The following is a 16,382-nucleotide window of genomic DNA, read 5'->3' on the forward strand; positions in this document are numbered from 1 at the left end:
AGGGTCTGTTTCCGGGCTGAATATCTCAATGACTGTATGACTACATTAAATCAGCGTCACTGAAGGAACAGCGATGTATTTGTAAGATAAAACGTTTTCTAGCTCACAGAGAAACCCGTTCGACTGACAGAATACATGCTCAGGCCAGCGCGCGCGCACACAGCTGCTGTACAGAAAACCTCCGCCCAGGACGCTACAACCCGGAGCTGGTGGCCACCTCAACCAAAAACTTCCAGTACACCATCCAGATACAGGGGAAAACACAACCGAAACAAACATCCAACCATGATAACAAGGTCAGCTGGATGAACGCAGCATCTCAAGAACACAAAAGCTGACGTTTCAGGCGTAGACTCACATCCAACCATTAGCGTCAGTAAAAACAGAAATGAAGCAGCGCGTGCGCATCTGCGGTGCATGTGCGCATGAGTGAAGCTGCGGGGAAGTTTCTGGAGAGAAAAGTGACCATGTCACTGTGAGTTGGATGGCCGAATCTGCCAAGAATTTGAAATATTGAGGATTTGTGAATGAGAGTGGTAGTATGAAACAGAGTAGAGCTGCAGGGGATTTGGGGCCAGATTCGGTAAAGTGCCGGAGCTTTGGGGTTGAGTTGTACAGGGGGATCCGGCAGAGGAACCCCTTCGGCTGAGCTGATGTCTCCCCTCTTTCAGATCTTTATTTGCTGTGTGGCAGAGAGGATGCTTTCATACCTCATCTCATTGGTCTCCAGTCTAAGCATTCAGGTTGGCCTCTGTATTAAGATAAATATAGATGGGCAACTTCCTTGAATTACCTGGATGCAGGATGTGAGAAGTAGATCCACATTCACTCTGAGGCGGGTCACCGTTACGTTGTGTAGTACAACCGTGCTAAATGGAATACGTTACAATTCTTGAGATAAATTTGCTAATCTCACACTAGGATTAGGGAAATAATAATATTGGTTCTATTTGATAGTATGTTTATGAATACATCAATAATGTTCATTGGGAACTGATTTTATTACATATAATTCTTCTCACTTTAGACAGCACAATAAGTTGCAGATGAATAAAGCTCATGCTGCTGAGAAATGTAATGATTAACAGCAGTTAAACATCCATTTACTTAAAGGCGCCAGCCATGTTATTGCAACAAACCCCTTGCTTTTGTAAATAAATGGTTTACTTTTTTTAACAAAAACCAAGGTGTTTACATAACAAAATAAAGTAACCTTGTATCTAAAGCAAAAACAAATTGTTGGTGAAACTCAGCAGGTCTGGCAGTATCTGAGGAGAGACAGTAGAGTAAATGTTTTAGGTTCAGTGACTGAAACCAGAAGAGTCATGGGACTTGAAACGTTGATTCTGTTTCACTCTCCAGAGATGCTACCAGACCTGCTGAGTTGCTCCAGCAATTTCTGTTTTTGTTGCAGAGTTCTAGCATCCTTTTTTTAATATGCTCATTTGTGGCATGTGGGCATTGCTGCCTGGCCAGTGTTTATTGCCTGTTTCTAGTTGTCTTTGAGGAGAAGGTGGTGGTGAGCTGCCTTTGTGAATCACCTGTTTTGGCTTGACCTTCAATGCTATTAGGGAAAGAATTCCAGGATTTTGACCCAAGAGTGAAGCTTTGTAAATACAGCTGTTTAGCAGAGCAATGAATTTGCAAGTGACTGAGTGTATCAATATTTTGCTCATTCATCCAGCTTTACCTGTGGGGATCTTTACTGGAATCTGCTATACATGTTCAGAATGCATTGTACTTGCAACGGGGTTAGTCAGTGTTTCTAGTGGCATCTTGTTTTGTCCACCTGTCAAGTTATTTGTACTTGATATAGTGATGGTTATGGGTATATCATGACAATATCTGCTGAATTTCAGGTGTCGGGTTGTGGCACTCAAATTATCCGTTTGATGTAAAGTCATGGGACTAATGCAGTCAACCCTGTTGAGGCATGTAAAAATTGACCACAGTTTGAAATGTGCTTCTCAAAAGTGAATATCATCATGTCACAACAGATGTAATCCCTCCAGTTGGGCAATCATGCAGCTCTGGAGGCCTTTAGCAGCTGCTGAATTGCATCTGACCACAGTTTGTATTTTTGTCTCAGCAGAACACTTATTATCTCACCTGATGATGATGCACAAGAGACAAAGCTATGTATGTTAATGTAAAGACCTTACAGAAATATCAAAGCAAACTTTTCAGATAGCTGTTACAGAGGCTCAATCCCAGAAAAATATCGTTCCTCTTTATCTTTAAAATCTTTACATTACTAATGCTTTGTAATTTGTTTCCCTTGGACTATTCAGAGTTTTTTTTCATACAATTTGTTTGAGCCCACTGACATGAACCTCTCTGAATTCTGATGGACTAAACTTCCTCAGTTCTAACGACTTGAGAATTTCTATACCAAACATCTTGGCTTGCAAACCATACAGACTAGAAACCACTTCTGCTGAAGTGACTTGTTTCCCTTGCTAGGAAAACTGTTCACCCTTCTAAACTGACCTCCAGGTTCCTCTGACTAAAACTTTGAGCCTTCTGTTTTGAAGTCAAAACTGAAGTAGGTCCCTTGATGTGTTTGCTCTGCCTGTCATAAATCCAGCAATATAAATATTTTTATTCATGTTTGTACATAGGCTACTATTCCAATTGACCTGACCTGATCCGGTTAAATAAAATATCTTCACAGAACTGACCGAAATCCATCGGCATCTATTTTAAATCAAAATCCCCCAAATGGTGATAAGAACATATTTATCACATTCTCCACTCTAACATTACAGGTAATCTGGGAAGAATGCAAGGAAGTGTACTAGAAATAGTGTTGGGCATAACTAAAATGGAGATCTCAATCTGGTGAAACTGTAGTACAGGATTACTTGCTTGCCTCAAGCAGAGGAAACAGCACGTGATAGAACTAAACTATTCCATAACCAACATTATGTTTTAAGCTCTGCAGCTGTGCCACATCAAATTATAGAAGTGTTCGACAATTAAACAACTGATGGGCGATGATCAGTGAACATCCCTTCAGCAATGGGAGGGCCCAGCATAGCAGTGGGGTTAAAAAAAGGTTAGAATTTTTGAAAACCATGTACCTGACTCGCTGAGTGGATCATCCATCTTGGCTTCTTCCTGTGGTTTCCAGAATCACCACTGACAGTCTTAAATCAAGTTGATACACTCCTTGTGATGTTATGAAATGACTGAAAGTACTGGATATCTCCGAACATTATGGGCCTGACAGCATTCTGGTGTGGTACTGAAGACCTTTGCCATATAACTAACTAGCCCTGAACAGGCTGTTCTACTACACTAAACTGGCAATTATCATGCAATTTGTGAAGTTACCCAGATATGTTCTGTCCACAAAAGTACAAATCCAATCCACTCTGTCTGTTCTCAAGCATAACTGTATTGATGGAAGCCTTTGCGAATGATATAATGAGGTGGCACTTTACAATAATCTGCTAAATTGTTGGAAGTGATTCTGAAAGACAGGATTTGGAGAGGCAAGGAATAATTAAGGACAGTCAGCATGGTTTTACGCGTGGGAGATTGTGTCTCACAAACTTGAGTTTTTTGAGTAAGTAACCAAGAAGATTGATTGAGGGTAGAGCAGTAGACGTCATTTACTTGGACTGTAGTAAAGCCTTTGACAAGGTTCCATGTGGTGGACTAAACTGTACTCTTAATTCACATGGGAATCAGGCTGATACAAAGTTGGATACAGAATTTGCCAAACGACAGGAGACAGAGAGTGATGGCGGGTAGTTGTTTTAAAGGCTGGAGTCTTGTGACCAGCAGTGTTCCATGGGGATTGGTGCTGGGTCCATTTTTGTTTGTCATTTATGTAAAGGATTTGGTTGAAAATATAGAAGGCACATTTAGTGAGTTTGCAGATGACATTAAGATCCGTGATATAGTGGACAGTGAAGAACATTATCTAAGTGATCTTGTTTGGGTCAGTGGACTGAAGAGTGACAGATGATATTTAATTTGGATAAATATGAGGTATTGAATTTTTGAAAAACAAATAAGGGAATGACTTGTATAATTAGAAGTAGGGCCTTGGGTAGTCCAGAACAGAGAGACCTAGAGGTTCACACATAGGTGGTTAAGAAGGCAGCTAGCATGCTTTCCTTCGTTGCTCAGACCTTTTGAGTTAGGATATTGTGTTGATGTTGTACTAAATGTTGGTGAGGCGTCTTCTTGAGAGTACAGTTCTGTTTGCCCAGCTGCAGGATGCATATTATTAAGCTGGGAAGGGTTCAAAAAAGATTTACCAGGATGTTGCTGGGAATGGAGGGTTTGAGTTATAAAGGTAGGCTGGGACTTTTTCCACTGGAAGTTGAGATGTGACCTTATAGAGATTTATAAAATTATGAGGAGTATGGATAAGCTGACTGGCAGGTATCATACTAGGGGGCATATTTTTAAGGTGAGAAGAGAAAGAAATCAGAAAGACAGGAAAGGTTCCTGTGTGGAATGAACTTCCTGAGGAAGTGGTGAATGTGGGTAGTTACAACATTTAAAAGACATATGGATAAGTACATGAATAAGAACTGTTGGCAGGATATGGGAGAAGCACAGACAGGTGGCACTAGTGTCATTTTGTATTATGGTCGGCATGGAATTATAGGACTGAAGACCCTGCTTCCATGCTGTATGACTATGACTTGTGCAGTCATCAACAAACATCCCCATTCTCACCTTTATAACGGAGGCAACAACATTGGTGAAGCGGCTGAAGTTGTTTGAGCTGAGAACATTAGCCTGAGACAGTCCAGTAGTGATGTTCAGCGGCCATGATAATTGGCCTGAAACATCTCACACCCAACGTACCATCATGATAGGTAGCACTTAATTGGTGAGGAACTTTTTCTTGATTCCCATTGACTGAAGTTTTGCTAGGACTTCTTGATGTCATACTGTTAGATCTTTTCTAGATGTCACTGGCAGTCAGTCTCACCTCTTGAATTACTTTTTGCACCAAGTATGTTAATGAGATCTGGATCTTTGATAGCGGATTCCAAACACTGAGTCTCTACCACCTTGATGAACAAGGGCAGGTGATGAATAGGAACACCACCATGGACAAGGTTTCCTTCAAGCTACATTGCGTCCTGAATCAGAATAATAACATAACTAAGAGCAGAAGTGGGTAGTTCAGCATTTTGAGCATGCTCCACCATTCAATATGATTATGGCTGATCTCATTTTGGCCTCAACTCCACTTTCTTGCTTACTCTCCATAACCCTTCAACATGCTACTAATTAAAATTCTGTCCATCTCTTCCTGAAATTTACTCATTGTCTAGGCATCCAACATACTATGGGATAGTGAATTCCACTGATATATGATATTTTGGAAGAAATGTTTTCACCACATCTGTTTTTAAAATCTGCTACCCCTCACCCTAAAACTGTGATCTCTTGTTCTAGCTTGCTCCGCTAGAGGAAACATCCTTTCTACTTCTACTTTGTCAGTCCCCTGCTGCGTCTTCTATACTGCAGTTAGATCTCTCATTCTTCTGGTACAAGCCTAAACATTTGTCTTCTTAAGACATTCCTCAGCTCTGGAATCAATCCAGTAGGTCTCCTCTGAACTGCCTGCAATGGAACTACATCCCCGCTCAAGTAAGCGGACCAAAACTCTAGTACTCTAGGCATGGTCTTGCTAATGCTTATGTCATGATTCCTTCACCGTTGCTGTGTCAAAATCCTGGAACTCCACAAATACCACTGTGGTTGTATCTATATGATATGGATTTCAGCTGTTCAAGAAGTGGGCTCTCCACAACCTTTTCAGGGGTAATTAGAGATGGACAAAACTGCTAAACTTTGCTAGTAACACTTCATATCTTAAGATCAAATGTTGAAAAGTGTAGCTGGCATACTTCAAGTTTGTGATAGTATTTTTTAAGACTTATATTTAATTGTCACGTACTCAAGTACAGAAGTATAGGAGTAGAGTGAAAAGTGTATAATATCACCATGTACTGTGCTGTCCCGGGTGCCTAGGTTCAAAGTAATAAAAGAGGAATAAATAGAAAAATAGAGAAGTAGGTAATAGTTAACATTCAAGTCCTTCTAATTGATTTTTATTGTCAAATGTACCGAAATACGGTGAAAAGCTTCGCTTACGAGCAGTACAGGCTGATCACAGCAAGCAAAGGATGTACAGATCATAAAGACTTCGATGCATTCAGGTTATATTGCGGATTACGTTATTTGAGGCTAGAATCCATTCAACAGTCTGATGATGGCCAGGCTGTTATTCACCCAGACAGTATGCTTTCAATGGTGCGTCAGTAGGAGTTGTTGAGGGTCCTTATGGATATGCCAAATTACCCGAGCTGTCTGAGGAAGAGGAGGCTTTGTAATGCCTTCCTCATTGTCACATTTAGAAAGGAAGCCCAGCACAGGTTGTCAGTTATGGTCACTCCGAGGAACTTCATGCTCTTCGCCTCTGTCAACCTCCGTTGTGTTGACGTAGACTGGAAAACTGGTAAACTAGAAAAAAAAAATCATTTAAAAGCTCAACAGTGTTTGATGAGTCCTCTACATAGCTCGCTGCCTGTTCGCTATGATGCCACTTCAGATACCAGGGGAACCTCTCTCACTGCTCGCGGTTACCACATTGGGCTGTAGTGCCATTGCTGCTACTGAAGCTGCCGCTCCTTCTGGAACATGCCTGGGCTGGACCCACTTGCATGCCAAGATACCACCACACCAGGCTGGGGTTGGGGGCTGGGGGTTGCTGAGGGACCGCCACAGTCTGGGCTGAGAAGACACCTCGCTGGGTTGTCGCTGAGGCTGGGAGTGAAGAAAATAAGCAAAAAAACACCTAGACAGGAAAGGAGAAGTAAGAAAGAAATGAATGGAGCAGATGAGCTCCAGCTGCAGCATCCTGCTTCTCTGCCATCTTGAATTGTTGTGATTCCAGTCCAGATGGTTAACTTTATTGTTATGATTTCAAATAGGGCCACCAGATTATGTTCCCATCTTGTTTGGGACGAGTCACCTTTATTTTGAAAGTAGGCAAAAGCTGAGATCCAGGTGACTTATTGAAGGATTGAAGTCACAACATTCTATCTTTTTGAACAAACAATATTATATTGGAACCATAGTACAATTTACAGTATATGTACAACTTACTTCTAGCACCCACAGTTAACATGGATAATGTATTGTGATTGGTTAATATATTGTGTATAATGCTATCAAATAGTATCAAGATCTCATGAATTTATTCATAACTGTCCCCCAGATGTTAATGCTACTGTAGGTTATCAAATCTTGCTAAACTTCACCGCGGATTACAAATCATTTCTTTTGCCAATCTATCCTCGAATCTCTCTCTCAAGACACATCACTCCCTTGTCCTAAGTTTATACCCTCCTTGGCTCCAATAATTGCCCTTTAGTATTTATTCACGGGAGCAATACTAGCTTTTTGTCCACTCCTTCTCACTAAGCCTCCTACACAGAATACATCTAACCCATTTTTTTTTCCGCCAGAGAACAGTTCAGCAGCTGAGTTCTGCATAGAGCTTCTCTTACAGTGACATGGTGACAGCAGTGATCAGGACTGAGCATACATTCTGTCAGCAGTCTCAGTCCTGGAGCTTAGGATGAGCCAAGTGTGGATGGTCTCATGGAGGGAATTGAGGTGAGAACCTTGGCAGTCAGGGTAGGAGTAACTTCCTATGGGAGTGGCAGGAGTAACTGAAGTGACAAAGAGGCCCTTGCGAGAGATGTGCCCCTGTCCTGTCAAGGGAATGAACCCCTTCCCGTATGAGCAGGATGAATAGCTGGACCTCTTTTTCCTACCTTCCGCTACTGCTGAACCATTACAGTTGAATGAACAAGTGAGGCTGATTGGAAGACAGACCTTAAGTGGCCACTTAATGTACGAACATAGGAAAAGGAGTCAGTCATTCAGCTCCTCGAGTCTGTTCTGCCATTCAGTGGGATCATGGCTGATCTGTAGCCTAACTCTATATACCTGCCTTTGGTCTATATCCCGTATACATTTATTAAAAAGAAATCTATCTTAGTTAAAACTAACAACTGATTAAGCGTCAACTGCAATTTGTGGAAGATAGTTCCAATTCTCTACCTTTCTTTATGTGTGGAAGGTTACAGTTACATATTGGGGGTGTGGAGCAGAATGGCAACCGAGCAAACCACCCCGACACCGCTATAACCTGCATGTGTTCTGGGCTGCCTGCTCAGGACACCTCCCAGCCTGCAACAAAAAGTTGTAGCTGTTCCATCTACTTTCATCTCCCTTAATACCTGCCTCTCATTACATTAGGAAAACAGCCCACAAAAGGCTGTAAGAGTCGAGACCGGTGGTGGGCTGCCTAACATTTAGCTCTTCACCCTTTTACGTGGAAAGCGTCCTAATAACCACACCGAACAGGCCATGTATTGGTATTGGATACTTCTCTTGATTTACGTGCACGGCTGAGTGAAGGCTACCACTCCACCCCATTTTACTGCCCCACCCCCCACTTTGATTGAAGCCTGCAGACAGCAATGACAAATTTCCCTCCTCTGTGTCTGTGTTAAACAGCATGGCAAGACGGTTGTAATATGAACCTGCTATCTCTGACTGAGGGGGCAAAGTGTAAGAAGGCAGTGCAAGGCAATGATGCTGTGAGCATCTGAGTAGGCTGAGAGTGAGTGAACACAAAGAGAGTGATTGGAGAGTCTGGTCCAGTCCATGTGTGTCCCTGAGTGCAAAATGTTTTTGCTGCAGCATTCTGGAGATAGTATTGAAATGTGATGCATTCTCGAAATGGAGATGTCCAATGATGATTCCTTGTGCTGGCATGTTTTGGATGCCAGTGCCTGGATGTCAGTTGCGTGTGGCCGTTGCTCATGTGGCATCCCCTGAGATATTCACCAATGCATGAGAAATAACAAAAGGTAAGCTGAACCCAGGCAAATCTGCAGAATTCTTACTAACATCTTGGAACTTGTAGCAAGACTAGGGAAACTGTCCCACACAGTAGTTAGTAATAGCCTGACATAGTCTGCTTGCTGATCGTTAAAGACAGTGTCCCAGACACTGCTATCACCATGTGTCCAACATGGAGGTCATTTGGAGCAAATGGCAAGCAGAATTTGGTAGATATTCTGAGTCCAATGTCAGGATATCTTGACATCTATCATATTTGGCAAGTTTGGTAAGATGAATAAAATATTAATGAGAAAGTTAGGCTGATGACCAGGCTCTTGACATAATGCCCCTTAACTGACAATTCTCCACATTGCTTGTGAGAAGTATTAAAAGATGGTTGAGATGCTTTTGATGTTGAGATTGATCTTGCTGAACTTCTCATCCTATTCTGCTGCACATCTTGCTTGCGGAGACCCCTATTAGATTCTGCCATTTGGAACTGTTGGGTTTGAGAAAACGTTTATCCAGTTTAGTAATGACCTATGGGAGGAGTGATCTGTCATAGTTACCTGATTTGACTTATGCATGGTCAATGTTGACTATTAACTGTCGTCTCAGATGACCTGACAAGTAACTCAGCTGTACCAAAGGATTAAAGAAAATTGCAAAAGAATAAACCCTGATTCACCAATGTACGAGAAATAACAAAAGGTAAGCTGAACCCAGGCAAATCTGCAGAATTCTTACTAACATCTTGGAACTTGTAGCAAGACTAGGGAAACTGTCCCACACAGTAGTTAGTAATAGCCTGACATAGTCTGCTTGCTGATCATTAAAGACAGTGTCCCAGACACTGCTATCACCATTCTTCATTTGCCATGACCTAGAGATAAGGCAGCCCACCCAGAAATTGCAATACAGTGGTGTACAGTCAAAAGGGGTTTGCTGTGGGACTCATCAATATTTTCTTTGGATCTCATGAAGACTCGTGGCATTGGATCAAGCATGTACCTGGAAATCTGATTACCACATTATGCTCACCTTCAACTGATGAATGAATATCCTGTACATTATTCCAACTGGTGTTCAAGCAAGGGCACAGAAGGTGTGTTTGTGGTTTCATATCCCTGTAACTGCACATTTCCCTTGGCTAATACACTGAGGTGGCACGGTAGCTGAGTGGTTAGCACTGCAGCCTCACAGCACCAGGGACCCGGGTTCGATTCCAACCTAGGGTGACTGTCTGTGCGGAGTTTGCACATTCTCCTGTGTCTGCATGGGTTTCCTCTGGGTGCTCCGGTTTCCTCCCACAGTCTAAAGATGTGCAGGCTAGGTGGATCGGCCATGCTAAATTGCCCGTAGTGTTCAGGGTGTGTGGGTTATAGGAGGGTGGTTCTGGTTGGGATGCTTCAAGAGGCGGTGTGGACTTGTTGGGCCGAAGGGCCTGTTTCCACACTGTAGGGAATCTAATCCAATCTAACCTCTGAGCACTATGGGCAATTTTAGCATGGCCAATCCACCTAATATGCACATCTTTGGACTGTGGGAGGAAACTGGAGCACCTAGCAGAAACCTGTGTAGACATGGGGAGAATATGCAAAACTCCATTCATATAGTCAGTCAAGGGTGGAATCAAACCCAGGTTTCTGGCGTTGTGAGGCAGCAGCAGTAACCACTGAGCTGCTATGCTGCCCCAAATGGTAATGGGCAGTGAAACCAATTATATATTTATTTATTTTGGTTCTGCTCACTGCTGGAAAGGTTCCACAGTTTGTTCCCTGACTTCCTGAAATTGTCTTGCAAAGGCAGAGACGCTCAATCTGGTACTATTGGGAACAGTTCGCAGGATTATGGTCCAGTGACGGTGAAGTAATTGACACAGGAGGGAACCTTAGAAGGGAACACTGCAGTGGCGAATATTTTTTACGGTGGTTTTTTTTTAAAAGAAAACCCCCAATTTATCAAAGTAAAATATACAGATACATCATGCTCATGGGAACAACAGAGCTGCAATGTATTGTGTCTTCTCCAGGCAGCACAACAAGAGCCTGCAATAGTAAGATGGTTTTTGTAACCCTTGCCTAAATCTCGACTCTTCTTATGATGGGAAATGCGCAGTTACAAGGACAGGTTTGGGGGGATGGGTCTGGGTGGGTTGGTGTGTGTTTGTTGGCTGAATGGCCTGTTCCCACAGTGTAGGGATCCTAAGGATTTTATTCCACGCGCACTAACTTGTGGCTTGGTAGCACAAACCAGCCTAGACTTGAATGCCGAATCTGCCAGACCGGGTTTGCAGTGGCTGTTCAGATGACTAACAGGAGAAAATACACACGGTTTTTTCCCTTTGAAATCTGTCTGTTACAAACCATCAGCCCAGGATAACACTTTGATAAACTGGGTTCCTTTCTGTCTCAATTCCTTCACTGTCACTTGACCAAAATCCTGGGAACTTTTCCCAATAATACTAGATTGATTGCCCTTGCAAAGGTAATCAATCTAGTACTATTGGGAAAAGTTCCCAGGATTTTGGTCAAGTGACAGTGAAGGAATTGAGACAGAAAGGAACCCAGTTTATCAAAGTGTTATCCTGGGCTGATGGTTTGTAACAGACAGATTTCAAAGGGAAAAAACCGTGTGTATTTTCTCCTGTTAGTCATCTGAACAGCCACTGCAAACCCGGTCTGGCAGATTCGGCATTCAAGTCTAGGCTGGTTAGTGCGCGTGGAATAAAATCCTTAAGATCCCTACACTGTGGGAACAGGCCATTCAGCCAAACAAACGCACACCAACCCACCGAACAGCATCCCACCCAGACCGATTTCCCCCCCCCCCCCCCCCCCCCAACCTGTCCTTGTAACTGCGCATTTCCCATCGTAAGAAGAGTCGTGATTTAGGCAAGGGTTACAAAAACCATCTTACTATTGCAGGCTCTTGTTGTGCTGCCTGGAGAAGACACAATACACTGCAGTTCTGTTGTTCCCATGAGCATGATGTATCTGTATATTTTACTTTGATAAATTGGGGGTTTTCTTTTAAAAAAAAAAAAAATCACCACAGTAAAAAATATTCGCCTCTGCAGTGTTCCCTTCTAAGGTTCCCTCCTGTGTCAATTACTTCACTGTAACTGGACCATAATCCTGCAAACTGTTCCCAATAGTACCAGATTGAGTGTCTCTGCCTTTGCAAGACAATTTCAGGAGGTCAGGGAACAAATTGTGGGGCCTTTCAGGCAAAATAAATTTTGCCAAAATAAATTAAAGATACATAATTGGTTTAAAAAGGAATCAGGAAAAAGATCACCCTGATATACTTATGGAAGGTATTATTTGTCTCGTTAGTGTACAAACAATATTTTTCATTGTCTCAGTACATGTGACAATAATAAGTCAATTCATCACCAACTGCAATAAACAGGAAAAAGTAGGAGACGTGTTTGAATTGCACACAAGGGAGAATAATGTAACTTAAAACTTTAGAGAGGACAGAAAGCCTGTCAGTCATAGCAGAACTGGAAATCAAACTCACAGCAGAGATGCTTAGGAGCATTTGAAGATAAGAGGAATTAGGCCATTTGACCCCTTTTGAGCCTTCAAATTGATCATGCCTGATAGAACATAAAACAATACAGCTCAGAACAGGCCCTTCAGCCCTCGATGTTGCGCCAACCTGTGTACTAATCTAAGCCCACCCCCCCCCCCCCCGCACACTGTCCCACTATCATCAAGTTCAGTACCATAATCTCACCCTACCATGGATTCACATGCCTTTAGACATAATAGCTATATCTACCTGCTTGAAAAAACACAATTTTTGGCCTTGACCACTTACTGTGAGAGTGAATTACATAGGGTCACCATTCTCTGGATGAAGAAATGTCTCCCTACCTCAGTCCTAGAAGGCGACCCCTTATCTTTAAACCAGGTCCGCTGGTACCCCCCTACCCACACCTCATTCTTCCAGCATTTATCTTGTCTAGTCCTGTTAAAATATTTATAGGTTTCCTTGAGATCTGCCCTCATTCTTCTAAACTCCAGTGCATACAATCCTAACTGACTCAGTCTCTCCTCATATGTCAGTCCTACCATCAGAGGAATCAATTTGGTAAACCTTCATTGCATTAGCTCTACAGGAAGAACATCCTTACTCAGATAAGGAGACTAAAGCTACACACAATATTCCAGGTGTGATTTATGTGGCCTCACCAATTCCCTGCATAATTGCAGCAAAACATCTTTGTTCTATACTCGAATCGTCCTGCAATGAAGGCTAATGTACAGTTTAGGAACTGCAGATGCTGGAGAATCCGAGATAACAAGGTGTGAAGCTGGATGAACACATCACGCCAAGCAGCATCTTGGGAGCAGGAAAGCTGTACAGTTTGCCGCCTTTACTGCCTGCTGCATCTGTCTGCTTACTTTTAGCAACTGGTGCATGAGGACATCCAGGTCCCATTGAATATTCTCCATTCTTAATTGACAGCCATTCAAGTAGTAATCTGTCTTCCTATTTTTTTGTACCAAAGCGCATAACTTCATATTTGTCCACAGTATATTTTATCTGCCTTGAATTTGCCCACTCACTGAGCCCGTCCAAATCATACAGTAACATCTCTACACCGTCCTCACAGCTCGCTCACCCACCCAAGTAAAACTGTTGACTTACTTGCTATTGGTAAAGACTAGGTGATCATGTTATAGAACATAGAACATTACAGCACAGTACAGTACAGGCCCTTCGGCCCTCAATGTTGTGCCGAACTGTCATACCGATCTCAAGCCCATCTAACCTACATTATTCCATGTATGTCCATATGTTTATACAATGACGACTTAAATGTACCTAAAGTTGGCGAATCTACTACCGTTGCAGGCAAAGTGTTCCATTCCCTGACTACTCTCTGAGTAAAGAAACCACCTCTGACATCTGTCCCTATCTTTCACCCCTCAATTTAAAGCTATGCCCCCTCGTGCTCGGCATCACCATCCTAGGAAAAAGGCTCTCCCTATCCACCCTAACTAACCCTCTGATTATTTTAAATGTCTCAATTAAGTCACCTCTCAACCTTCTTCTCTCGAACGAAAACAGCCTCAAGTCCCTCAGCCTTTCCTCGTAAGACCTTCCCTCCATACCAGGCAACATCCTAGCCAGCTGAAATCATGAACCACTCAACTTACATCCCTACAACATCTTGACGTGCAGGAAAATATGTAATGCAAAGCCTTTGGCTCTGAACAAGGACACCTGCAGAATTATAACATCTGATAAGGTAACTCCATGGTGTAGAGTTGTGGGATAGATTTATTGGTGGCTCAGTGGTTAGCACAACTGCATCACAGGACTGGGGACCAAGATTTGAGTCTTGTGACTTTGTCAGTGAAAGGGTCATAGGTCATTGACTGGATTTGAAAGGTTAACTGCTTTTTTCCCACAGATTCTGCCAGACGTGCTGAGTTTCTCCAGCAGATTCTGGTTTTGTTTCAGAAATGTTAAGATCTTCTGTGAGTTCAAACTGTGTTGCATTCTGGCACTGACGTGGCTTCACACATTCCTCCCTTTCCTGGTCTCATAAGTTTTCTGGTTCATATGCAGAAGGGACTGCTTGCATGCCAGAACAGACATAAGCAGTAAAGTCTTGCCTACTTAAGACCCAAGACAAAGATAGACCATAAACCATTTCGGAAACTTACGCTGCATTCAGTACCTTGACACTAGAATTCTATACTGAGGAATGCATCAGTTACAAATAAATAGACTCGCTTACACTTGTACAATAATACAGTATTCTCTATTACAATGTGAAGGTTACTTGGGAATTTTAATTGGAAAAATAGAATTCTTTTTAAAAACTTATTGCTTCATTGCAATTTATCTCTTTGATAGGTAGCTTGACACGAAAATCAAGAAAATGGTGATTATTAATTTGCTGATTAAGTAACTAACACTTTTTACTTGCGTTCTACCCCACTATCTCACTGTAGATACTCCTCACCACTTCCATCTTCACCTCATTGTCTCTCCCTTTTGTGGCTTTCCTCCTTCAGCCTCCCACTTGCCACCTATCTCCTATTTGCTTTGACTCCTGCTTGCCAACACTCCTATTTACTGATTCCCTTCCAAGCCACCCACTTATCAACACTTCCTGCTGCTAGCTGCTTTCCTGTCTAGGTCCTGTGTCTGAGTGAGTGTTCTGGAAAAACATGGCGAGAGGGACCAAATGAGTGAGAGCGTTAGAGAATAAATTTCAAGTAGCAGAGTGCAACTGAAGCAAGTGTGAAGGTAAACAAGTAGATGGAGGTACTGAGAGAGACGCAGCGAGTGTGTGAGGTGGCAGGTGGAAGGGTGGTGAATGAGAAAGGTATGGTGACTGGAACGGCCATGCTACAAGAAAGACGTATAAAGCGGACTGTTTGAAATTCCTGAGCACTGTAGAATCTGTCACTTAATTTTGATTTTGAGTCATACATTGAAAAGGCTTCAGCTGTTATTCCTAGGATGCAAAAGACTGGAGCAACAGCAACCTAACAACACTAAATTGTGATTTTACTAAGCCCACATCCTCAGTGCATTCCCCTATAGTTGTGAGAATTTGAATTTGAAGTCTGATTCTTGTATATTTGGAGAACAGTCTACAAAATTGATCATAGTTGTTCAGATTTCTGAGATTTTAACATGTTAAAAATAACTTATCAGTGTTGCTGTTGAGGTGTAACATATTAAAGCACTGGTGTTACTGTGAGTATGAATTCCAATGGAAATGTGGACTAAAATTACATTTTAAAGTGATCTCATGCATGTCATGTTATAGAGAAATATCCCATCTTGATTTTTTTCACAGGTGTAAGGCAGATTTGTAGCCATCAGCAGAAGATGTACTTTGCCTGTGGAGTAGCATTGACCTGTCTGTTGAACATCTTATGGAGCAATGAAGCTGTGGTAAGATGCAGATGACAAGTTGCATATGTTTATATCCCTGATTGCTTTGATAAGAACTTTATAACACCTTACTATTTTAATGCAGGAAGAGCTTTTATTGACGCCCACATTTCAAGGTTCGTTTCCTGTACAGAATTTCAAAGACCAGGTATTTTTGAGTTTAAAGGTATGACTGGATATGTAATCTAATGTGTGCTGAATCCAAAAGGAAAGTGAAGGATTTTTCATAAAGATTATTTACAATACTTTACTTTCCAGTGCATTTTAGTAACGTAATTGCTATTGTGATGTACAGTATCCATTTTTTAAATTATTCAATCAAGTCCAGACTTTATTGTTTGTACATAAAGGCCCTCAAGGAGGTGGTGGTGAACTGACTTCTTTAACACTCGCAGACAATGTGCTGTTAGGGAGGTTGGGCCAGGAGTTAGGCAACAGAGAAGAACCAGTGGTATAATTCCAAGTCAGATTGATGTTTGCCTTTGAGTGGAACTTATAGGTGGTTCTGGCGCACCCATGTATCTGCTGCTGTGGTTCTTCTAGCTGCTACA

At 42.2% G+C, this 16,382-nt stretch overlaps 1 protein-coding gene across 4 annotated transcripts in view; it reads left to right on the top strand.

The window, feature by feature from the left end:
• Positions 1–336: 336 nt before the first annotated feature.
• LOC125459229 (embryonic protein UVS.2-like) overlaps positions 337–16,382 on the top strand; it is a 129,592-nt gene continuing 113,546 nt past the window's right edge. For 2 of the 4 annotated variants that reach the window (XM_059651857.1, XM_048545375.2), the window contains exons 1-3: positions 337–475; positions 15,734–15,831; positions 15,917–15,947. In XM_059651857.1, the coding sequence (XP_059507840.1) occupies positions 15,766–15,831; positions 15,917–15,947 (97 nt within the window). In that variant the 5' untranslated portion in view covers positions 337–475; positions 15,734–15,765. Of the gene's footprint in view, positions 476–15,733; positions 15,832–15,916; positions 15,980–16,382 lie in introns of those variants that run through there. The other 2 variants (XM_059651860.1, XM_059651861.1) reach the window with 2 other exon arrangements.

This window comes from Stegostoma tigrinum, chromosome 17 (genome assembly GCF_030684315.1).
Source record: "Stegostoma tigrinum isolate sSteTig4 chromosome 17, sSteTig4.hap1, whole genome shotgun sequence".
Lineage (NCBI taxonomy): Eukaryota > Metazoa > Chordata > Chondrichthyes > Orectolobiformes > Stegostomatidae > Stegostoma > Stegostoma tigrinum.